This window comes from Ursus americanus, chromosome 25 (genome assembly GCF_024610735.1).
Source record: "Ursus americanus isolate L20-20 chromosome 25, mUrsAme1.1.p, whole genome shotgun sequence".
In the NCBI taxonomy this organism is placed as follows: domain Eukaryota; kingdom Metazoa; phylum Chordata; class Mammalia; order Carnivora; family Ursidae; genus Ursus; species Ursus americanus.
The window spans coordinates 33,128,289-33,153,652 of record NC_142151.1 but is presented as its reverse complement, the minus strand read 5'-3'; the positions used below and the strand labels follow the sequence as shown (position 1 = coordinate 33,153,652).

Below are 25,364 nucleotides of genomic sequence, written 5' to 3'. Positions count from 1 at the left end.
TGCATTGCCATACCTGGTCTGCCTGCCGAGGTTGCGCCTGGGGCACTTGACTCTCCACTTGTCCTCTCAACCCCATGGACTGTGCTGAAGCCCTCTGAAATTTCTGCGGAACCTGACACAACAGCGGAGAAAGGGTTTTACTTCGAGGCTGGCAGGATTCTGCATAGCACTCTTCCCTGGGAGGGCACAATGGAGTTTTCTACTACAAAAGCGTCCTGAAAGGACGCCTAGGATGTCTGCCGCTAGCTATCTCATACCAGTCTAATATCACATACAGCTCCGTCTTGAGAGCGACATGGGTCGTGCTCAGCGCCACCGAAGAGGTGCTAAGGGGTCTCTCCTGACTTGTCTGATTTCCCTGCGCTTGGCGCTCCTGTGCTAGGTTCCTTGGGCAAGTGATGTCTTGCTTACCTCCTCCGGTTGCTGCGGTCGGGCCGCCGGTTCCTCCTGAAAAGAGACAGCAGAGGAAACATTACCCTAGACAGAAATCAATTCATTTACTCTGACAGAAGCCCCACACAGCAGGCCGTATTATTGTTCTTCCCATGGGACCGACGGGGCTCACTGACGTCGTGCTCCAGGTCAGCCCGGGAGTGGGCAGCAGATCCAGGAGCCAAAGCCAGGCAGTCTCCCCCTGGACTTTCGACTCTAACGGTGCCTCTCGGAGCATCTGTGGGAAGGGCGCCATTCTCCACCACTTCCAATCGGCCTTATGTGGAGGTTCCGGCAAAGGCCCACAAAGGCAGAGACGTGACATTCTACACACACAGCAGACCCGAGGGATACAGAAGCTTTCACTCAACGGACAGAACATCCCCGTGGCAAACTGCTCCTCAGTCCTTACCACGGCACGCCCCGGGATCAAACCGTTCCGGGCGCCACCCCTTGGTGGACCAAACTTTGAGGAGCGCCACGCCAAGCCCCTGCACCTAGTATTGCCTGACAGCCAAAAGATGGAGCTGCAGACTGGGCGTCCTTGCCCAAGCATCCCGATCCGCACTTGTGGAAGCAGACACTGAATGGTCGTTGCCCTCACCCTGCAGTCAAGTCACTACTCTGATGGGGAGCCCCCAGTGTCTTCGTGTGGGCAGCTAGACCTTCGATCTTTTACCATCTTCCTGTCATGAGCTCTGGAACTGACGCCCAGCAAGTAGCTACAAGGTAAATAGTAAATCCGGAAGTCGGCCAGGGGAACACAAACGGAGGAAAAGAAAGTCGGGCCACAGACTCGTTAATAAATACATAAAGAGAAGTCCCAGGCTGTGTCTGACAGACAGGATTTCTCATGGTACCTGACGGACTTTTGATTCATCCTGAAAGCGATCAGACCACTGCGGGATTCGAAGCAGTGCAGTTGACAGGGGGACAAGCTCAATTTCTGGAAGGTCCCTGCCACGCACCGTGCACCAAGGGTCAATCGGTAGGGACGTGGCGAGTGACTGGACATGCTCTCAACCGGGATACGCATCCGGGGCTTCGGGCGCTTGTCCAGACACCTTGCTGGGGGCCCCTCTTCCCAAGCTTCTGATTGTCGGCAGGTGGGCCTGAACACTGCCATTTCTACAAAGTTCCCAGGACATGTGGATGCTGGTCTGGGAAACACTCTTTGAGCACCTCCGCCTTACAGGAAGACGACCCAGCCGAAGGACCGCACGCATGAGGTGGAAGACGTTGAACACCGGAGCGAGGCACAGGCAAATGGGACTCCCAGGAGAGGGTACCTCGACACCTATTTGAAATGACACACTGACAGCCTAAGGGGCACGAGTGAACTCAGGCTTGTTTGCTTTGACTCCCAGTCATTTATACTTGCAGGACGGCTCTGGGTTTTCTCCTGGAAACCAACACTCCTTGCAATGGAGTCCCTGATGCCCACGGAGAAGCGTTTTCTCCCTGGGGTTTCCGGCATGGGTGCTCTTAGGCACAGATCCACGCACCGTGGAGCCATTCCACAGGAGGCTACGGGTTCTGGGTCCTAATCCTGCCTCTTCCACTTTGGAGACCTCTCCTTACTTTCTTCTTCTGGGAATAAAGATACCCAAGTGCCATGGTGTCAATGTGATCTGAGTCCCAGGATTTCCCTTTGAGCATCATCCCCAAGGTGTAGCGTGCCACAGAAATATCATTGAGGACGGAATACTTTCACATACAGAAATGGGAGGGAAATGATTCCCCAAGCCATCGGCTGACTCAGCACTGACCCTGGACACCCCGTCGCGAGTGCTGTAAAAGTGCTCCTGACATGACATGGAGGACGACTGGTGCAATGAAGCTAGGGAAGCCACAGCCTCTGAATCATTTCTTTGTCCCGCCCGCTCGGAAGCCGGTGTCCCTTGTGCCATTGTCTTCGGTGTTAAGCAAGAAAACAGACCAACAGCGAGGACAAGCCCCACCCCCCACGCCCGAGAAACCCAAAAGCCTGCTGAAACACGGGATAGGTGCCATCACCTCTCAAGGCGACGGGTCAGACGTCTTTTAGTCTGGAAACTATCATCCTGAGCCGCGATGCCTGGCACCAGTGGTTAGGCGTGGGAGGGATCCTCTGTTCTGAACTCAACCTACCTGCTCCACGCCCAGGACCGGTCAAGGTGGGGCCCACTCCAGTGCTGCCTCCGCTGCCGGCGTTGAGGGTCGTGAAACCTGGATGTCCAGCACCACCTGAGGGAAACATAAAATGAACTTCTCATTTCAACGGTCCTTGGACTTTATCACCAATGGGGGATTGAACGATTCGGTCAGTTCCCGCCACAGAAAAGGCAGCCTGAATCCAGCGACTTTCTGTCCACAGTCCCCTAAGGTTGGATTCTACTCTAACATTCCTCCAACATTTTGTTGTCGTCCTTCCCATTTCCTGATTGGGGTTGTCGCTCCTTTCTTCCTAACGCTCCTGTGTTCTGCATCTCCAATTGGCTCACACTAGGTCCTCCTCTATTCGTCTCCAGGAGGTTGCTTTCAAAGAAACGCCACCTTCCGCCCCGATCACACTGTCCCTCAGGGATGCAAGTCACACTGATGAAATGTCGTGCCGTAGCTAATGACACCCTTCCACTTAAAACACTCAAGACAGCCAGCTATAGCATTCCCTAGTGGCACGTTTTCTCTAACCCTGGCCTAATTTTTTTCACACTGGAGCTTGATCTGACTGAGGTCTGTACTGGATACTATCCGAATCCTAGACGATATGGAAGAAAAGCAAAACGGAACCCATAGGACAGCCACTCCATCTATCCTGGACCAAAACAAGTTAAATGCAAGTCTTTTGGGATAGAGTTTGACCTCCGCGGGTGGGAAAAGGCCAGTCAATTCCTTGTTTGCCATGTTTTCTCAAAAGCCCTACTCTCATGTCACTTCCTTCCTCAAAACCCGAAGTTGCAGATAACTCTCAGTGACAGGCGTTGTGTTTTTTTTGTGTGTCTGTATGTGTGTGTGTGTGTGTGTGTGTGTGTGTGTGAGTGTTTTAAGTCAGAAGCAAGGTAGGAGTATACGAACCTGTTCTTGAAGGTTCTGACTGAAGTCCTCGAGTTGTTCCTGAGAAGAAAAAGAGAAATGAGGGGCCACGTGGTGACTCAGGCCGTTCAGCCTCTGACTGTGGATTAAGGCTCCGGTCATGATGTCAGGGTGGTGCGATGAAGCCCGGAGTTGGGCTCCGGGCAGGGTGTGGAGCCTGCTTGCGATTCAATCTCCCCCTCTCCCTCTGCCTACAGCACGGCTAGGTGTACCATTCTGAGAATTTACCTTTTAGAGAGAAGAAGCAATGCACTTGAAGCTATCAAACTGTTATGTGACAGAAACCCACTTTCTCTTGACAAAGGCCACGGCCTCTGAATGACATTCTCAACTCGCTCCAACTTGCCTTTCTCTGCTTGGGGCTCTAGTGGTCTCACCGGCTGGCGATCCAGTCGGACCCTCCAAAAGCAACACTAACTCTGTCTCGGGAGCTCTGCTGAAGCAGCACGGATGGTGCTGCACGCGGCTTTCAAAGTCCTTTCCATACACTGGTTCGGGCAATTGGTTCACGGATTTCTTCACGTCCCGCCTCAGGTCGAAGGCGTAGCCAAGATGGCAAACCGTGACCCTATCCCAGGCCAGACCCAGTCTCAGAAGTCCAAAGGCGGGAATCTGGCAATTCCACAGAGACCCTGCTCTGCTCTACATCCCGTCTGAGCTGATGTCACAGAAACACTGCCGCGAAGCCCACACAAACCGGGCGGGGGGGTGGGGGTGGGGCCAGGAAGACGGGCACTACCCACGAAAGAGTGACGAATCCCTCCGAAGCCAAGGGCACCTGCCCTCAGGTCAGGAAGAAGATGCTTTCGACCTTGCATTGCCATACCTGGTCTGCCTCCCGAGGTTGCGCCTGGGGCACTTGACTCTCCACTTGTCCTCTCACCCCCATGGACTGTGCTGAAGCCCTCTGAAATTTCTGCGGAACCTGACACAACAGCGGAGAAAGGGTTTTACTTCGAGGCTGGCAGGATTCTGCATAGCACTCTTCCCTGGGAGGGCACAATGGAGTTTTCTACTACAAAAGCGTCCTGAAAGGACGCCTAGGATGTCTGCCGCTAGCTATCTCATACCAGTCTAATATCACATACAGCTCCGTCTTGAGAGCGACATGGGTCGTGCTCAGCGCCACCGAAGAGGTGCTAAGGGGTCTCTCCTGACTTGTCTGATTTCCCTGCGCTTGGCGCTCCTGTGCTAGGTTCCTTGGGCAAGTGATGTCTTGCTTACCTCCTCCGGTTGCTGCGGTCGGGCCGCCGGTTCCTCCTGAAAAGAGACAGCAGAGGAAACATTACCCTAGACAGAAATCAATTCATTTACTCTGACAGAAGCCCCACACAGCAGGCCGTATTATTGTTCTTCCCATGGGACCAACGGGGCTCACTGACGTCGTGCTCCAGTTCAGCCCGGGAGTGGGCAGCAGATCCAGGAGCCAAAGCCAGGCAGTCTCCCCCTGGACTTTCGACTCTAACGGTGCCTCTCGGAGCATCTGTGGGAAGGGCGCCATTCTCCACCACTTCCAATCGGCCTTATGTGGAGGTTCCGGCAAAGGCCCACAAAGGCAGAGACGTGACATTCTACACACACAGCAGACCCGAGGGATACAGAAGCTTTCACTCAACGGACAGAACATCCCCGTGGCAAACCGCTCCTCAGTCCTTACCACGGCACGCCCCGGGATCAAACCGTTCCGGGCGCCACCCCTTTGTGGACCAAACTTTGAGGAGCGCCACGCCAAGCCCCTGCACCTAGTATTGCCTGACAGCCAAAAGATGGAGCTGCAGACTGGGCGTCCTTGCCCAAGCATCCCGATCCGCACTTGTGGAAGCAGACACTGAATGGTCGTTGCCCTCACCCTGCAGTCAAGTCACTACTCTGATGGGGAGCCCCCAGTGTCTTCGTGTGGGCAGCTAGACCTTCGATCTTTTACCATCTTCCTGTCATGAGCTCTGGAACTGACGCCCAGCAAGTAGCTACAAGGTAAATAGTAAATCCGGAAGTCGGCCAGGGGAACACTATCGGAGGAAAAGAAAGTCGGGCCACAGACTCGTTAATCAATACATAAAGAGAAGTCCCAGGCTGTGTCTGACAGACAGGATTTCTCATGGTACCTGACGGACTTTTGATTCATCCTGAAAGCGATCAGACCACTGCGGGATTCGAAGCAGTGCAGTTGACAGGGGGACAAGCTCAATTTCTGGAAGGTCCCTGCCATGCACCGTGCACCAACATTTTGTTGTCGTCCTTCCCATTTCCTGATTGGGGTTGTCGCTCCTTTCTTCCTAACGCTCCTGTGTTCTGCATCTCCAATTGGCTCACACTAGGTCCTCCTCTATTCGTCTCCAGGAGGTTGCTTTCAAAGAAACGCCACCTTCCGCCCCGATCACACTGTCCCTCAGGGATGCAAGTCACACTGATGAAATGTTGTGCCGTAGCTAATGACACCCTTCCACTTAAAACACTCAAGACAGCCAGCTATAGCATTCCCTAGTGGCACGTTTTCTCTAACCCTGGCCTAATTTTTTTCACACTGGAGCTTGATCTGACTGAGGTCTGTACTAGATACTATCCGAATCCTAGACGATATGGAAGAAAAGCAAAACGGAACCCATAGGACAGCCACTCCATCTATCCTGGACCAAAACAAATTAAATGCAAGTCTTTTGGGATAGAGTTTGACCTCCGCGGGTGGGAAAAGGCCAGTCAATTCCTTGTTTGCCATGTTTTCTCAAAAGCCCTACTCTCATGTCACTTCCTTCCTCAAAACCCGAAGTTGCAGATAACTCTCAGTGACAGGCGTTGTGTTTTTTTTGTGTGTATGTGTGTGTGTGTGTGTGTGTGAGTGTTTTAAGTCAGAAGCAAGGTAGGAGTATACGAACCTGTTCTTGAAGGTTCTGACTGAAGTCCTCGAGTTGTTCCTGAGAAGAAAAAGAGAAATGAGGGGCCACGTGGTGACTCAGGCCGTTCAGCCTCTGACTGTGGATTAAGGCTCCGGTCATGATGTCAGGGTGGTGCGATGAAGCCCGGAGTTGGGCTCCGGGCAGGGTGTGGAGCCTGCTTGCGATTCAATCTCCCCCTCTCCCTCTGCCTACAGCACAGCTAGGTGTACCATTCTGAGAATTTACCTTTTAGAGAGAAGAAGCAATGCACTTGAAGCTATCAAACTGTTATGTGACAGAAACCCACTTTCTCTTGACAAAGGCCACGGCCTCTGAATGACATTCTCAACTCGCTCCAAAGTGCCTTTCTCTGCTTGGGGCTCTAGTGGTCTCACCGGCTGGCGATCCAGTCGGACCCTCCAAAAGCAACACTAACTCTGTCTCGGGAGCTCTGCTGAAGCAGCACGGATGGTGCTGCACGCGGCTTTCAAAGTCCTTTCCATACACTGGTCCGGGCAATTGGTTCACGGATTTCTTCACGTCCCGCCTCAGGTCGAAGGCGTAGCCAAGATGGCAAACCGTGACCCTATCCCAGGCCAGACCCAGTCTCAGAAGTCCAAAGGCGGGAATCTGGCAATTCCACAGAGACCCTGCTCTGCTCTACATCCCGTCTGAGCTGATGTCACAGAAACACTGCCGCGAAGCCCACACAAACCGGGCGGGGGGGTGGGGGTGGGGCCAGGAAGACGGGCACTACCCACGAAAGAGTGACGAATCCCTCCGAAGCCAAGGGCACCTGCCCTCAGGTCAGGAAGAAGATGCTTTCGACCTTGCATTGCCATACCTGGTCTGCCTCCCGAGGTTGCGCCTGGGGCACTTGACTCTCCACTTGTCTTCTCACCCCCATGGACTGTGCTGAAGCCCTCTGAAATTTCTGCGGAACCTGACACAACAGTGGAGAAAGGGTTTTACTTCGAGGCTGGCAGGATTCTGCCTAGCACTCTTCCCTGGGAGGGCACAATGGAGTTTTCTACTACAAAAGCGTCCTGAAAGGACGCCTAGGATGTCTGCCGCTAGCTATCTCATACCAGTCTAATATCACATACAGCTCCGTCTTGAGAGCGACATGGGTCGTGCTCAGCGCCACCGAAGAGGTGCTAAGGGGTCTCTCCTGACTTGTCTGATTTCCCTGCGCTTGGCGCTCCTGTGCTAGGTTCCTTGGGCAAGTGATGTCTTGCTTACCTCCTCCGGTTGCTGCGGTCGGGCCGCCGGTTCCTCCTGAAAAGAGACAGCAGAGGAAACATTACCCTAGACAGAAATCAATTCATTTACTCTGACAGAAGCCCCACACAGCAGGCCGTATTATTGTTCTTCTCATGGGACCTACGGGGCTCACTGACGTCGTGCTCCAGGTCAGCCCGGGAGTGGGCAGCAGATCCAGGAGCCAAAGCCAGGCAGTCTCCCCCGGACTTCGACTCTAACGGTGCCTCTCGGAGCATCTGTGGGAAGGGCGCCATTCTCCACCACTTCCAATCGGCCTTATGTGGAGGTTCCGGCAAAGGCCCACAAAGGCAGAGACGTGACATTCTACACACACAGCAGACCCGAGGGATACAGAAGCTTTCACTCAACGGACAGAACATCCCCGTGGCAAACCGCTCCTCAGTCCTTACCACGGCACGCCCCGGGATCAAACCGTTCCGGGCGCCACCCCTTGGTGGACCAAACTTTGAGGAGCGCCACGCCAAGCCCCTGCACCTAGTATTGCCTGACAGCCAAAAGATGGAGCTGCAGACTGGGCGTCCTTGCCCAAGCATCCCGATCCGCACTTGTGGAAGCAGACACTGAATGGTCGTTGCCCTCACCCTGCAGTCAAGTCACTACTCTGATGGGGAGCCCCCAGTGTCTTCGTGTGGGCAGCTAGACCTTCGATCTTTTACCATCTTCCTGTCATGAGCTCTGGAACTGACGCCCAGCAAGTAGCTACAAGGTAAATAGTAAATCCGGAAGTCGGCCAGGGGAACACAAACGGAGGAAAAGAAAGTCGGGCCACAGACTCGTTAATCAATACATAAAGAGAAGTCCCAGGCTGTGTCTGACAGACAGGATTTCTCATGGTACCTGACGGACTTTTGATTCATCCTGAAAGCGATCAGACCACTGCGGGATTCGAAGCAGTGCAGTTGACAGGGGGACAAGCTCAATTTCTGGAAGGTCCCTGCCATGCACCGTGCACCAACATTTTGTTGTCGTCCTTCCCATTTCCTGATTGGGGTTGTCGCTCCTTTCTTCCTAACGCTCCTGTGTTCTGCATCTCCAATTGGCTCACACTAGGTCCTCCTCTATTCATCTCCAGGAGGTTGCTTTCAAAGAAACGCCACCTTCCGCCCCGATCACACTATCCCTCAGGGATGCAAGTCACACTGATGAAATGTTGTGCCGTAGCTAATGACACCCTTCCACTTAAAACACTCAAGACAGCCAGCTATAGCATTCCCTAGTGGCACGTTTTCTCTAACCCTGGCCTAATTTTTTTCACACTGGAGCTTGATCTGACTGAGGTCTGTACTAGATACTATCCGAATCCTAGACGATATGGAAGAAAAGCAAAACGGAACCCATAGGACAGCCACTCCATCTATCCTGGACCAAAACAAATTAAATGCAAGTCTTTTGGGATAGAGTTTGACCTCCGCGGGTGGGAAAAGGCCAGTCAATTCCTTGTTTGCCATGTTTTCTCAAAAGCCCTACTCTCATGTCACTTCCTTCCTCAAAACCCGAAGTTGCAGATAACTCTCAGTGACAGGCGTTGTGTTTTTTTTGTGTGTGTGTTTGTGTGTGTGTGTGTGTGTGTGAGTGTTTTAAGTCAGAAGCAAGGTAGGAGTATACGAACCTGTTCTTGAAGGTTCTGACTGAAGTCCTCGAGTTGTTCCTGAGAAGAAAAAGAGAAATGAGGGGCCACGTGGTGACTCAGGCCGTTCAGCCTCTGACTGTGGATTAAGGCTCCGGTCATGATGTCAGGGTGGTGCGATGAAGCCCGGAGTTGGGCTCCGGGCAGGGTGTGGAGCCTGCTTGCGATTCAATCTCCCCCTCTCCCTCTGCCTACAGCACGGCTAGGTGTACCATTCTGAGAATTTACCTTTTAGAGAGAAGAAGCAATGCACTTGAAGCTATCAAACTGTTATGTGACAGAAACCCACTTTCTCTTGACAAAGGCCACGGCCTCTGAATGACATTCTCAACTCGCTCCAACTTGCCTTTCCCTGCTTGAGGCTCTAGTGGTCTCACCGGCTGGCGATCCAGTCGGACCCTCCAAAAGCAACACTAACTCTGTCTCGGGAGCTCTGCTGAAGCAGCACGGATGGTGCTGCACGCGGCTTTCAAAGTCCTTTCCATACACTGGTCCGGGCAATTGGTTCACGGATTTCTTCACGTCCCGCCTCAGGTCGAAGGCGTAGCCAAGATGGCAAACCGTGACCCTATCCCAGGCCAGACCCAGTCTCAGAAGTCCAAAGGCGGGAATCTGGCAATTCCACAGAGACCCTGCTCTGCTCTACATCCCGTCTGAGCTGATGTCACAGAAACGCTGCCGCGAAGCCCACACAAACCGGGCGGGGGGGTGGGGGTGGGGCCAGGAAGACGGGCACTACCCACGAAAGAGTGACGAATCCCTCCGAAGCCAAGGGCACCTGCCCTCAGGTCAGGAAGAAGATGCTTTCGACCTTGCATTGCCATACCTGGTCTGCCTCCCGAGGTTGCGCCTGGGGCACTTGACTCTCCACTTGTCTTCTCACCCCCATGGACTGTGCTGAAGCCCTCTGAAATTTCTGCGGAACCTGACACAACAGCGGAGAAAGGGTTTTACTTCGAGGCTGGCAGGATTCTGCATAGCACTCTTCCCTGGGAGGGCACAATGGAGTTTTCTACTACAAAAGCGTCCTGAAAGGACGCCTAGGATGTCTGCCGCTAGCTATCTCATACCAGTCTAATATCACATACAGCTCCGTCTTGAGAGCGACATGGGTCGTGCTCAGCGCCACCGAAGAGGTGCTAAGGGGTCTCTCCTGACTTGTCTGATTTCCCTGCGCTTGGCGCTCCTGTGCTAGGTTCCTTGGGCAAGTGATGTCTTGCTTACCTCCTCCGGTTGCTGCGGTCGGGCCGCCGGTTCCTCCTGAAAAGAGACAGCAGAGGAAACATTACCCTAGACAGAAATCAATTCATTTACTCTGACAGAAGCCCCACACAGCAGGCCGTATTATTGTTCTTCTCATGGGACCTACGGGGCTCACTGACGTCGTGCTCCAGGTCAGCCCGGGAGTGGGCAGCAGATCCAGGAGCCAAAGCCAGGCAGTCTCCCCCTGGACTTTCGACTCTAACGGTGCCTCTCGGAGCATCTGTGGGAAGGGCGCCATTCTCCACCACTTCCAATCGGCCTTATGTGGAGGTTCCGGCAAAGGCCCACAAAGGCAGAGACGTGACATTCTACACACACAGCAGACCCGAGGGATACAGAAGCTTTCACTCAACGGACAGAACATCCCCGTGGCAAACCGCTCCTCAGTCCTTACCACGGCACGCCCCGGGATCAAACCGTTCCGGGCGCCACCCCTTGGTGGACCAAACTTTGAGGAGCGCCATGCCAAGCCCCTGCACCTAGTATTGCCTGACAGCCAAAAGATGGAGCTGCAGACTGGGCGTCCTTGCCCAAGCATCCCGATCCGCACTTGTGGAAGCAGACACTGAATGGTCGTTGCCCTCACCCTGCAGTCAAGTCACTACTCTGATGGGGAGCCCCCAGTGTCTTCGTGTGGGCAGCTAGACCTTCGATCTTTTACCATCTTCCTGTCATGAGCTCTGGAACTGACGCCCAGCAAGTAGCTACAAGGGAAATAGTAAATCCGGAAGTCGGCCAGGGGAACACTATCGGAGGAAAAGAAAGTCGGGCCACAGACTCGTTAATAAATACATAAAGAGAAGTCCCAGGCTGTGTCTGACAGACAGGATTTCTCATGGTACCTGACGGACTTTTGATTCATCCTGAAAGCGATCAGACCACTGCGGGATTCGAAGCAGTGCAGTTGACAGGGGGACAAGCTCAATTTCTGGAAGGTCCCTGCCACGCACCGTGCACCAAGGGTCAATCGGTAGGGACGTGGCGAGTGACTGGACATGCTCTCAACCGGGATACGCATCGGGCGCTTCGGGGGCTTGTCCAGACACCTTGCTGGGGGCCCCTCTTCCCAAGCTTCTGATTGTCGGCAGGTGGGCCTGAACACTGCCATTTCTACAAAGTTCCCAGGACATGTGGATGCTGGTCTGGGAAACACTCTTTGAGCACCTCCGCCTTACAGGAAGACGACCCAGCCGAAGGACCGCACGCATGAGGTGGAAGACGTTGAACACTGGAGCGAGGCACAGGCAAATGGGACTCCCAGGAGAGGGTACCTCGACAGCTATTTGAAATGACACACTGACAGCCTAAGGGGCACGAGTGAACCAGGCTTGTTTGCTTTGACTCCCAGTCATCTATACTTGCAGGACGGCTCTGGGTTTTCTCCTGGAAACCAACACTCCTTGCAATGGAGTCCCTGATGCCCACGGAGAAGCGTTTTCTCCCTGGGGTTTCCGGCATGGGTGCTCTTAGGCACAGGTCCCCGCACCGTGGAGCCATTCCAGAGGAAGCTATGGGTTCTGGGTCCTAATCCTGCCTCTTCCACTTTGGAGACCTCTCCTTACTTTCTTCTTCTGGGAATAAAGATACCCAAGCGCCATGGTGTCAATGTGATCTAAGTCCCAGGATTTCCCTTTGAGCATCATCCCCAAGGTGTAGCGTGCCACAGAAATATCATTGAGGACGGAATACTTTCACATACAGAAATGGGAGGGAAATGATTCCCCAAGCCATCGGCTGACTCAGCACTGACCCTGGACACCCCGTCGCGAGCTCTGTAAAAGTGCTCCTGACATGACATGGAGGACGACTGGTGCAATGAAGCTAGGGAAGCCACGGGCTCTGAATCATTTCTTTGTCCCGCCCGCTCGGAAGCCGGTGTCCCTTGTGCCATTGTCTTCGGTGTTAAGCAAGAAACCAGACCAACAGCGAGGACAAGCCCCCCCCCACCTATCCCCGAGAAACCCAAAAGCCTGCTGAAACACGGGATAGGTGCCATCACCTCTCAAGGCGACGGGTCAGACGTCTTTTAGTCTGGAAACTATCGTCCTGAGCCGCGATGCCTGGCACCAGTGGCTTAGGCGTGGGAGGGATCCTCTGTTCTGAACTCAACCTACCTGCTCCACGCCCAGGACCGGTCAAGGTGGGGCCCACTCCAGTACTGCCTCCGCTGCCAGCGTCGAGAGTCGTGAAACCTGGATGTCCAGCACCACCTGAGGGAAACATAAAATGAACTTCTCATTTCAACGGTCCTTGGACTTTATCACCAATGGGGGATTGAACGATTCGGTCAGTTCCCGCCAGAGAAAATGCAGCCCGAATCCAGCGACTTTCTGTCCACAGTCCCCTAAGGTTGGATTCTACTCTACCATTTCTCCAACATTTTGTTGTCGTCCTTCCCATTTCCTGATTGGGGTTGTCGCTCCTTTCTTCCTAACGCTCATGTGTTCTGCATCTCCAATTGGCTCACACTAGGTCCTCCTCTATTCGTCTCCAGGAGGTTGCTTTCAAAGAAACGCCACCTTCCGCCCCGATCACACTGTCCCTCAGGGATGCAAGTCACACTGATGAAATGTCGTGACGTAGCTGATGACACCCTTCCACTTAAAACACTCAAAACAGCCGTCTATAGCATTCCCTAGTGGCACGTTTTCTCTTACCCTGGCCTACTTTTTTTCACACTGGAGTTTGATCTGACTGAGGTCTGTTCTAGATACTAGCCTAACCCTAGACGATACGGAAGAAAAGCAAAACGGAACCCATAGGACAGCCACTCCATCTATCCGGGACCAAAACAAGTTAAATGCAAGTCTTTTGAGATAGATTTTGACCTCCACGGGTGGGAAAAGGCCAGTCAATTCCTTGTTTGCCATGTTTTCTCAAAAGCCCTACTCTCATGTCACTTCCTTCCTCAAAACCCGAAGTTGCAGATAGTTCTCAGTGACAGGCGTTGTGTTTTTCTTTGTGTGTGTGTGTAGGTGTGTGTGTGTGTGTGTGTGTGAGTGTTTTAAGTCAGAAGCAAGGTAGGAGTATACGAACCTGGTCTTGAAGGTTCTGACTGAAGTCCTTGAGTTGTTCCTGAGAAGAAAAAGAGAAATGAGGGGCCACGTGGTGACTCAGGCCGTTCAGCCTCTGACTGTGGATTAAGGCTCCAGTCATGATGTCAGGGTGGTGTAATGAAGTCCGGAGTTGGGCTCCGGGCAGGGTGTGGAGCCTGCTTCCGATTCTCTCTCCCCTCTCCCTCTGCCTACAGCACGGCTAGGTGTACCATTCTGAGAATTTACCTTTTAGAGAGAAGAAGCAATGCACTTGAAGCTATCAAACTGTTATGTGACAGAAACCCACTTTCTCTTGACAAAGGCCACGGCCTCTGAATGACATTCTCAACTCGCTCCAACGTGCCTTTCTCTGCTTGGGGCTGTAGTGGTCTCACCGGCTGGCGATCCAGTCGGACCCTCCAAAAGCAACACTAACTCTGTCTCGGGAGCTCTGCTGAAGCAGCACGGATGGTGCTGCACTCGGCGTTCAAAGTCCTTTCCATACACTGGTTCGGGCAATTGGTTCACGGATTTCTTCACGTCCCGCCTCAGGTCGAAGGCGTAGCCAAGATGGCAAACCGTGACCCTATCCCAGGCCAGACCCAGTCTCAGAAGTCCAAAGGCGGGAATCTGGCAATTCCACAGAGACCCCGCTCTGCTCTACATGCCCTCTGAGCTGATGTCAGACAAACACTGCCAGGAAGCGCACACAAACCGGGCGGGGGGGTGATGGTGGGGCCAGGAAGACGGGCACTACCCACGAAAGAGTGACGAATCCCTCCGAAGCCAAGGGCACCTGCCCTCAGGTCAGGAAGAAGATGCTTTCGACCTTGCATTGCCATACCTGGTCTGCCTCCCGAGGTTGCGCCTGGGGCACTTGACTCTCCACTTGTCTTCTCACCCCCATGGACTGTGCTGAAGCCCTCTGAAATTTCTGCGGAACCTGACACAACAGCGGAGAAAGGGTTTTACTTCGAGGCTGGCAGGATTCTGCATAGCACTCTTCCCTGGGAGGGCACAATGGAATTTTCTAATACAAAAGCGTCTTGAAAGGACGCCTAGGATGTCTGCCGCTAGCTATCTCATACCAGTCTAATATCACATACAGCTCCGTCTTCAGAGCGACATGGGTCGTGCTCAGTGCCACTGAAGAGGTGCTAAGGGGTCTCTCCTGACTTGTCTGATTTCCGTGCGCTTGGCGATCCTGTGCTAGGTTTCTTGGGCAAGTGCTGTCTTGCTTACCTCCTCCGGTTGCTGCGGTCGGGCCGCCGGTTCCTCCTGAAAAGAGACAGCAGAGGAAACATTACCCTAGACAGAAATCAATTCATTTACTCTGACAGAAGCCCCACACAGCAGGCCGTATTATTGTTCTTCCCATGGGACTGACGGGGCTCACTGACGTCGTGCTCCAGGTCAGCCCGGGAGTGGGCAGCAGATCCAGGAGCCAAAGCCAGGCAGTCTCCCCCTGGACTTTCGACTCTAACGGTGCCTCTCGGAGCATCTGTGGGAAGGGCGCCATTCTCCACCACTTCCAATCGGCCTTATGTGGTGGTTCTGGCAAAGGCCCACAAAGGCAGAGACGTGACATCTACACACACAGCAGACCCGAGGGAAACAGAAGCTTTCACTCAACGGACAGAACATCCCCGTGGCAAACTGCTCCTCAGTTCTTACCACGGCACGCCCCGGGATCAAACCGTTCCGGGCGCCACCCCTTGGTGGACCAATCTTTGAGGAGCGCCACGCCAAGCCCCTGCACCTAGCATTGCCTGACAGCTACAAGATGGATCTGCAGACTGGGCGTCCTTGCCCAAGCATCCTGATCCACTTGTGGAAGCAGACACTGAATGGTCGTTGCCCTCACCCTGCAGTCAAGTCACTACTCTGATGGGGAGCCCCCAGTGTCTTCGTGTGGGCAGCTAGACCTTCGATCTTTTACCATCTTCCTGTCCTGGGCTCTGGAACTGACGCCCAGCAAGTAGCTACAAGGTAAATAGTAAATCCGGAAGTCGGCCAGGGGAACACAAACGGAGGAAAAGAAAGTCGGGCCACAGACTCGTTAATAAATACATGAAGAGAAGTCCCAGGCTGTGTCTGACAGACAGGATTTCTCATGGCACCTGACGGACTTTTGATTCATCTTGAAAGCGATCAGACCACTGAGGGATTCGAAGCAGTGCAGTTGACAGGGGGACAAGCTCAATTTCTGGAAGGTCCCTGCCAACCCCTATGCATCAAGGGTCAATCGGTAGGGACGTGGCGAGTGACTGGACATGCTCTCAACCGGGATACGCATCCGGGGCTTCGGGCGCTTGTCCAGACACCTTGCTGGGGGCCCCTCTTCCCAAGCTTCTGATTATCGGCAGGTGGGCCTGAACACTGCCATTTCTACAAAGTTCCCAGGACGTGTGGATGCTGGTCTGGGAAACACTCTTTGAGCACCTCCGCCTTACAGGAAGACGACCCAGCCGAAGGACCGCACGCGTGAGGTGGAAGACGTTGAGCACCGGAGCGAAAGCACGGGCAAATGGGACTCCCAGGAGAGGGTACCTCGACAGCTATTTGAAATGACACACTGACAGCCTAAGGGGCACGAGTGAACTCAGGCTTGTTTGCTTTGACTCCCAGTCATCTATACTTGCAGGACGGCCCAGGTTTTTCTCCTGGAAACCAACACTCCTTGCAATGGAGTCCCTGATGCCCACGGAGAAGCGTTTTCTCCCTCGGGTTTCTGGCATGGGTGCTCTTAGGCACAGATTCCCGCACCGTGGAGCCATTCCACAGGAGGCTACGAGGTCTGGGTCCTAATCCTGCCTCTTCCACTTTGGAGACCTCTCCTTACTTTCTTCCTTCTTGGAATAAAGATACCCAAGCGCCATGGTGTCAATGTGATCTGAGTCCCAGGATTTCCCTTTGAGCATCATCCCCAAGGTGTAGCGTGTCACAGAAATATCATTGAGGACGGAATACTTTCACATACAGAAATGGGAGGGAAATGATTCCCCAAGCCATTGGCTGACTCAGCACTGACCCTGGACACCCCGTCGCGAGCACTGTAAAAGTGCTCCTGACATGACATGGAGGTCTACTGGTGCAATGAAGCTAGGGAAGCCACGGGCTCTGAATCATTTCTTTGTCCCGCCCGCTCGGAAGCCGGTGTCCCTTGTGCCATTGTCTTTGGTGTTAAGCAAGAAAAGAGACCAACAGCGAGGACAAGAACCCCCCCCCCCCCGAGAAACCCAAAAGCCTGCTGAAACACGGGATAGGTGCCATCACCTCTCAAGGCGACGGGTCAGACGTCTTTTAGTCTGGAAACTATCGTCCTGAGCCGCGATGCCTGGCACCAGTGGCTTAGGCGTGGGAGGGATCCTCTGTTCTGAACTCAACCTACCTGCTCCACGCCCAGGACCGGTCAAGGTGGGGCCCACTCCAGTGCTGCCTCCGCTGCCAGCATCGAGGGTCGTGAAACCTGGACGTCCAGCACCACCTGAGGGAAACATAAAATGAACTTCTCATTTCAACGGTCCTCGGACTTTATCACCAATGGGGGATTGAACGATTCGGTCAGTTCCCGTCAGAGAAAATGCAGCCCGAATCCAGCGACTTTCTGTCCACAGTCCCCTAAGGTTCGATTCTACTCTAACATTCCTCCAACATTTTGTTGTCGTCCTTCCCATTTCCTGATTGGGGTTGTCGCTCCTTTCTTCCTAACGCTCATGTGTTCTGCATCTCCAATTGGCTCACACTAGGTCCTCCTCTATTCGTCTCCAGGAGGTTGCTTTCTAGGAAACGCCACCTTCAGCCCTGATCACACTGTCCCTCAGGGATGCAAGTCACACTGATGAAATGTCATAATGTAGCTGATGACACCCTTCCACTTAAAACACTCAAGACAGCCAGCTATAGCATTCCCTAGTGGCACGTTTTCTCTTACCCTGGCCTACTTTTTTTCACACTGGAGTTTGATCTGACTGAGGTCTGTCTAGATACTATCCGAATCCTAGACGATACGGAAGAAAAGCAAAACGGAACCCATAGGACAGCCACTCCATCTATCCTGGACCAAAACAAGTTAAATGCAAGTCTTTTGGCATAGAGTTTGACCTCTGCGGGTGGGAAAAGGTCAGTCAATTCTTTGTTTCCCATGTTTTCTCAAAAGCCCTACTATCATGTCACTTCCTTCCTCAAAACCTGAAGTTGCAGATAACACTCATTGATAGGCGTTGTGTTTTTTTTGTGTGTCTGTGTGTGTGTGTGTGCGTGTGTGTGTGTGTGAGTGTTTTAAGTCAGAAGCAAGGTAGGAGTATACGAACCTGTTTTTGAAGGTTCTGACTGAAGTCCTCGAGTTGTTCCTGAGAAGAAAAAGAGAAATGAGGGGCCACGTGGTTAGTCAGTCGGTTCAGGCTGTGACTCTGGATTAAGTCTCTGGTCATCAAACCAGGGTTTATTGATTTCATCTGGAGTTGGCTTTGAAAAGTGTGTGGAGTCTGCTTCTGATTCTCTCCCTGTCTGCCTCTGCCACTCCACCCCAAGCCCTACTAATAAAAAATAAGTAAAAAGAAATGTGGAGTATTTGGGCCAATGAAACCTAGGTGATATCTGCTGCAAGTTACCTCCTTGTCAGTGACAATGCTTGGACTGAATTCCATTCATTGAATACCTCAGAGTTTAACTCATACCGTTTTTTATGTAATGCTGCCTCTGTGTATCACTAACCGCCTCTTGTGGTTTTCTTAGTACCCATTCATCATATTGATGGGAATGTTCTACATTGGATTAGAGAAACATAGAACCCAATATCAAATAAATAATAAAGTGTCCTTTCTTGAGTGCTTCATTCAACGGAGATGAAAATATGATAAGTAGTTGACAGAAGTTGTGGGAGAATTCTCAAAAGTCGTGTCAAGCTTTTGGGACAAGAACTGTCCAGTCAGCTGAAGCACACTCCACCAACACACTAAGATACATCTCCCCTTTTCCCCCCGAGAAAAGACTCACTGGACATGGAATTAAAATGTCTTGCTCATCTGTATGGAAGGATCACATAGAGTAATTGGCTGTGTCCCAGAGAGACTTTCAAGAGTAGAGTGATTGAGTAGGATAGACCCTGATACTCCAAAAGATTTGGGTATAGATTCCATCTCCCAGGATAGATTTCACCTTTGGGGAATTTCAGTGATTCTCACTTGCACTCCATCCATTTGAACACAACATTTCATTAAAAGCAGCATGATCACATGCAACAGAATCAAATCTATCAAACTCCTTGGCGGAAGTCTAACTTCATTTACACAATGAGTTTTCCTTTCGAAAACGGTTAGTGGTCACAGGGTGGATTTTACTGAGTACTTCCTGGGTCTTACACTAAGCTGCTCTGTCACAGTCACAGTAAGTCTTTTCTCAAGTCCTATAATGGAGAAATATATCCTTCCCACTCAACCCACGAGAAAACTGATGTTCGCAGCGCGTGGAGCCTGCAACTAGGGTCACACAGCTGGGAAGGAGAACAGTTCCAATGTGTATTATTATTTTCTGGCCTCTCCATCCCAATTCACTCAGCTAGTTCTCAGTCGAGCCCAATGTAACTCAATTCATTGTATGATGGAAGCAATCTTAGAATAAGCTCCTTATACCAAGAGAATTCCTATAGAACCTCTAGGTGTACCATTCTGAGAATTTACCTTTTTGAGAAAAGAAGAAATGCATTTTAAGATATCAAATTGTTATGTAAGAGAAGCCCTTTTTTAAAGTATCTTTTTAAGTATATGAATCCGTATCCTGTAGGGTCAATGAGCCTTTTTGCCATTAATAGCAACTTACTACACAAAGCATACATTTTAGGACCAGCTCCAAATTCCAATTGGAATCTGCCATTATATGCTACTCCTTTAGTCATTAATTTAAATTAAATTCAACTTTATTGTCTTTCTTAAATGAAAACACAGTGACATTAGAACTGGAATGGGAAAAAAAAGATGTCCTGAATTTTAATTCTCTCTCTGCTACTTTTCATCAAACAACCTTGGACACATAATTTAACCTCCTTGTGTTTCCATTTCCTAACTTGTAACTGAGGGAAATAATAGCACCTACTTCAGAGAGTTCTCTTTATCAAATGAGATAATTTATGTCAAATACTTAGAAGATTGCTCAGTAAATGTTAGTTCTCTATCAAGTTCTGTCAATTTAAACAGGAAAAAACCACATAATTGCATAGTTTTTCTTCTAAAACTAACATACTTCTTAGAATGATTGGCTAGGCATCTCTCAGGTTACTTTAACCCTTTGAAAACATTTACTGTATAGAAAAAAAAAAACATACATAATCCATGGAGTCAGCTTTGCATATTGCTTGCCTCGTGCTTTTAAAACTATCTGCAATGTTTTTCAAATTCATTAAAAGTGCACTTCATTCATGTTCTATTTACCTCAAAGACATGTGCAACAGTATTATCATACCTAACCTTGAGGCTTCAGTATAAAGTCAAATAATCCAAGAGGCTTGAGTATAAAGTCAAATATATCATCAGTTCACTCCTGAAGACCTAGCCATTTCTCCTTCTATCTGGTAAGAATGTCTTCCATCCATCTTAGAAAGATCACTTAAATTTATGGAAAGAAAATTTAAAATAATTTATATAATTCTTTCAAGTTATTGGTTAAGAAAAAAAAATGAAACCAAATACTAATGGTCAGTAAGAAGTCCTTGATTCAGAAAGTATTTGATCCAATACTTGATCAAAATTACTTCACCCAGGGAACAACATAATGGCCAACAGCTGCCCTTCTGCCCAGTCTCTTTTTAAAAAATAAATCTTGGGGAACAACAAAAAAAAAGAATTATAGATTTTTATACCAAGCTGATATCTTAAAGCAAAAAAGATAAGTAGAAAAGCTTTGACTAAATTAAAGCAACCCACAAATCACACTGAGTCAATTCAAAAGCACTAACACATTATCCAAATGAAATTACCTTTAGAGCACTGACACTATAAACCAAAATTTTGGGTGAAATGGGTTCCCCTGTATAAGAAAGAAATCGTACACCTATTGCAGAGAGTTCATGAAGAGACAACATATACTCACAATGATGTGCCTTCCTAGCTACATTATATCTGGAAATGTTAAGCTTTTGCTTTTAAGTATCTATTTAAATATTTTAGTTGATGCCTACTGTATTTAGAATGTAACAAGACTTTGCTAGTGATCATGACTACATGATCCTGTTTTGGCATCTGTTTTTCTCATCATGAATCAACTGGTTCACTCCTAAAAAGCTAAAAAACAAAAATCATTATGTAGCTATGGATTCATCATAATTTGTGAAATTCTGCTCAACTCTGAAACCATGGATGTCACTAAAAAGAAATGGAAAGTGCCTTTCCCGTGTACAATTTGTGTAAGGCAATTGCTTCACAAAAAGGCTTTATTTCTTTTTAAAGTGTTCAAAAGCCAAACACTTTAACCGGTTTTATTTTTACTATGCCATGATGCTTGTTGGATGATATTAGAAAAAAAAAAAGTTTAAAAAGGAAAAATATGTTGGTGCATCTTAAATGAAACACTTTATTCCTACATGGAAAATGAAAAAGAGCACCACCAGACTTGGCTTTTTCCCCCCTTTTAGAACTTCACAGTAAACCAACCAGTAAACATACAACTAGTACTAGGATTCTCCTGAGTACCATTCTCACTGTACAGAGATTGTTATCATTCCTGAGTCAGAAGTAAATGGGCATGTGGTCTCTCATGGCTGTTCCAGTTCAGAAATGTCACATTTCACTCTGAATATTTTGTACCCAGTCCAGGAATTCATAGCACAAGCTGAAGTAGACAATTTAATAGAACCAGTTAATTGAATCAACAAAGATGAACAAGTGGTATGATCCAAGCCTACAAGTCACAGATTTCTTGGTTAAGTAAATCAATGATTCTTAGAATAACTTCTAAATCCCCTCCTGGTACGTATGAGATGGGCATAATCTCAGAAAAGAAGATGTGGGATAGTGAATGAGGAGCTAAGAATGAAACCAAGTTTTACCATGATCATTTACATTTAAAATTGAGAATTAATAACCAAAATTTTGTATGCCTCCATTCATCTGGGAAATAAGCACTTACAAATTGATTCCAGCAACAAGATAAGCTACAGGTACATTATTAGTGAATGCTGGAAAGGTACCATTGATTTGATGTCTTGGTAACTGATGTTTTCTGTGGACTGGGATGATTTGACTAAATTTATTTAAAACATACACAATTTGTGACAGAGTTGGGCAATTTGTGACATGGAAAAATTATTCTTGTCTCCTGATTTGAGGAAAATGTTGGGGTGGCCTTAATGATTCACATCTTTGAAATGATCATTTCTGACAATAATTTCTGGCTTTCGTAGATAATAAGGAAAAGAAAAACAATGCTGATTTCTCTGTGCATCACACCAGAAAATTCCTTTTTCTTCTGATCTTTGTGACTCTGGAAAAATTATTTAAGTTCTTTGCATCTCTTTCCCTGTAAAATGATGAAGAGAGAGAGGGGTTCCAGAGAATAATATTACTTAATCAGGGGATTGTTGAGATTTAATGCGATAGTGAATGCAAAATGTGTATAAATGAGGTAAACCCTCCTTAAACGGTATTAGCTATATCTTGCAATACAGCAGCAATATGGCATTTTACTAAATTATTAGTATTATACTTGTAGAACATGAAATATCTATTGGAGCTTCAGTGAAATTAAATAAAACACTAGGATTCAGTAAGGCTAAGCATAAAATGTCATACATAATACCTCATGACCGGGGGGAGGGGGGACCGCCTGGGCAATCTTTCTTATAATTCTAGTCTACGGTAGATTTAGGATTTTTTAAATAGTATGGTGGAGATAATTGATGAGATTTTTGTAGTGTTTTAAGGTTAAACATTTGACATCTAAAATGTCATCAGTTGCTCGCAGAAACTCCTTAGGTAATCTACTCGTGACCTGTTTTATATAAAATGTTTGTTTGCTATACTACAAAGTGTTGCCAAAATAAAATTGCCAAATATTATGTTCAAAACTGAATTCTTGGGGAAAGAAAAGCAATGAATGGAAATATACGTATTAACTGGAAAAAAATCATCCCAGTTTTCTTAGTTCTGAGTGCCTAGTGTTTCCTAGAGGATGCAGATGACATCTTTACCTTGGAATAGTTGTTGAAATTGCTTGTGACTCATGCATAACTGCATGATTTATCAAATCAATAGTCAAGGGTAGTTTTATTTCTTTAAATGGTCACAAGATTGAAAAGTTTTAATAGCTGAACAAATGATTATAACTGAAAGAGAGCTATGAAACAATGAAATTAACCTTCTTGGAAACAGAACCAGGCTGAGAATTAGAAATTCAGTCCATTGCTTATGGCTGAAATAATATGCAGCTGGAAAATTCTGCAGTGTGTAAGAAACAATGTAGAAGAACTATTGGGATGAAATTGTTACCAAGCCCTGGCAAGTAAATTTACAATTGCAGAACAGGGAGAAATGCTTCTAAAACCTGTCAGTCTTTCTAAGGTTTACACTGAACAAGCCAGTAGTGCTTAGTGTTGTTGATGGCATACAATGTAAGGGAAAGTTTGGTGAGAATTAAACATGTTAGTTTGGGCCTTTTTACTGATATTCCATACTACGATGGTTGATAAACTTTTAAGATATATATTTGCCCTTTGAATATAAGTGATATATTAATTACCAAATAAGTCAGACAATGCTAAGAATTACCAGAGTACCCAAATTACAGTCATAATTCTATATGATGACATAAAATTACAATCCAAAAATAGTCTCCATTTTGCACTATATATTTGTATTTCAGTGAAGGAATATTAACTTCAGTGAATAAAATGTATAAAGTGTATGATTTATCAATATACATAAATCTAGCTAATAATCTAAGCTTCAGGGGTGCTTGGGTGGCTCAGTCACTAAGCGTCTACCTTCAGCTCAGGTCATGATCCCAGGGTCCTGGGATCGAGCCCCGCATCGGGCTCCCTGCTCAGCAGGAAGCCTGCTTCTCCCTCTCCCACTCCCCCTGCTTGTGTTCCCTCTCTCGCTGTCTCTCTCTCTCTCTGTCAAATAAATAAATAAATAAAATCTTCTAAAAATAATAATAATAATAATAATAATAATCTAAGCTTCACCAGAAATTCTGTGCCTCCCTCTCCTCCCGCCCAAAAAAAAAAAAAAAAAAAAAAAAACCCACTGAATTATAAATTTGGGACAGGGAAATAGAAATATCATCCATTTTTTCGACATTTACTGAATACTATTACATGCTTGAAACTAGGTGCAATTGGGACTTCAGGGGTGGCAAAACATGGTCTGAGACTTTGAGAATGTTAGCTAGACTGTGGTAATCATTTTGCAATATATACAAATACCAAATCACTATGAGGTGCACCTGCAACAAATATAGTGTTATATGTCACTTATACCTCAATAAAAAAAATACCATGGATTTAAATATATATACACATTTTACTAAGATTTTTAAAATTTATTTGAGAGAGAGCACGCACACACATGCACAGGCAAGGGAGGGGCAAATGGGGAGGGTGAAGAATGTGCAGACTCTCCACTGAGTGCAATGAGCCATGTGGGGGTTGATATCAAGACCCTGAGATCATGACCTGAGCTGAAATCAACGGTCAGATGCTTAACCAACTCAGCCACCCAGGCGCATTTAGATACATTAAAAAAAAAAAAAATACAGAGAATGTATTAAATAACAGGAAAAAGAGAAATAGTGTTCAGTTGGGGGAAGAAAAAAGTCGTAAGTATAAATGAGTGGGTAGGTTGATTAAAATATGTTTTAAGTTAAAAAAACTATTTTAATATATGTAAAAACTGTATTTATTCATTTATAAGCTTTCTGATTCACCTACCTATTGTTTCACTGCTTGATCTTGTAAGCACTGGAGTGGAAGCTGCTGAATTAGAGAAAACAATGGAAAAAATTAATTTTGTATAGAGGGAAAGTTATGTTTCTGAGAACATCTATGTTCATATATAAAATGGATCAACTAAAATTAATGTTTTAAAGAAATTTGATCATATAGGTGGCTAGATGTTAAAATGTAAAATTAAAGCTTTCAAATTCATAGACCATCAGTAAAAGGTCAAGAAAATTTCATTTTGTATAACATTTTGTCCAAAATGTTTCTCTAAAGCATTCTTAAAAACAAAACAAAATCCCCCTTAAAATGTCATTAAAAAGGTATTAATACTGCAAAAGGAAGTTTTGGGTTTTTTTTTTTAATGCCCTCTTAAGCTGTGTTTGAAGATTATGGCTTACCTGTGCCTGAGCTACTGGTTACTGATGTAATTACTATCCAAAGGAGACAAGCATTTGGAAATGTATATTAAATTGTGTCAAAAGACAAAACTAAAAGTATTTATTTAGAGATATGCTTACATGTATCTAGAATGCAAATAAATGATTAAATGTAAGAGTTAAATTCATTTATGAAATTTGAATATACTTTTGTTCTCCTTTGGCTATTGCTTTATTAGAAATCATTCAATTAAAGTTAAGATTCCTTGGTATTAATAAAAGAGAAATTATAAATAATATTTAAGAATTTAACATAGAATTTTCTTCAGTAGTGGAATTTTCTTCACTTTCTCCAATTAGCAGTATTCAGAATATTCTTTTTAGGATACATAACCTCTGAAGAGGGAAGATGTTCTTCACTAATATTACAATTGAGTGTAGACCCTTCTATTTGGCATTTAGGAA

The 25,364-nt window shown here is 47.8% G+C and overlaps 1 protein-coding gene across 1 annotated transcript in view; it reads right to left on the bottom strand.

The window, feature by feature from the left end:
• Window positions 1-25,364, bottom strand: part of MUC19 (mucin 19, oligomeric) — a 313,802-nt gene that overhangs the window by 247,993 nt on the left and 40,445 nt on the right. Inside the window, 4 exon segments of the mRNA XM_087855394.1 lie at window positions 16,981-17,076; window positions 17,903-17,941; window positions 24,511-24,555; window positions 24,921-24,953. Of these exon segments, the coding sequence (XP_087711520.1) occupies window positions 16,981-17,076; window positions 17,903-17,941; window positions 24,511-24,555; window positions 24,921-24,953 (213 nt within the window).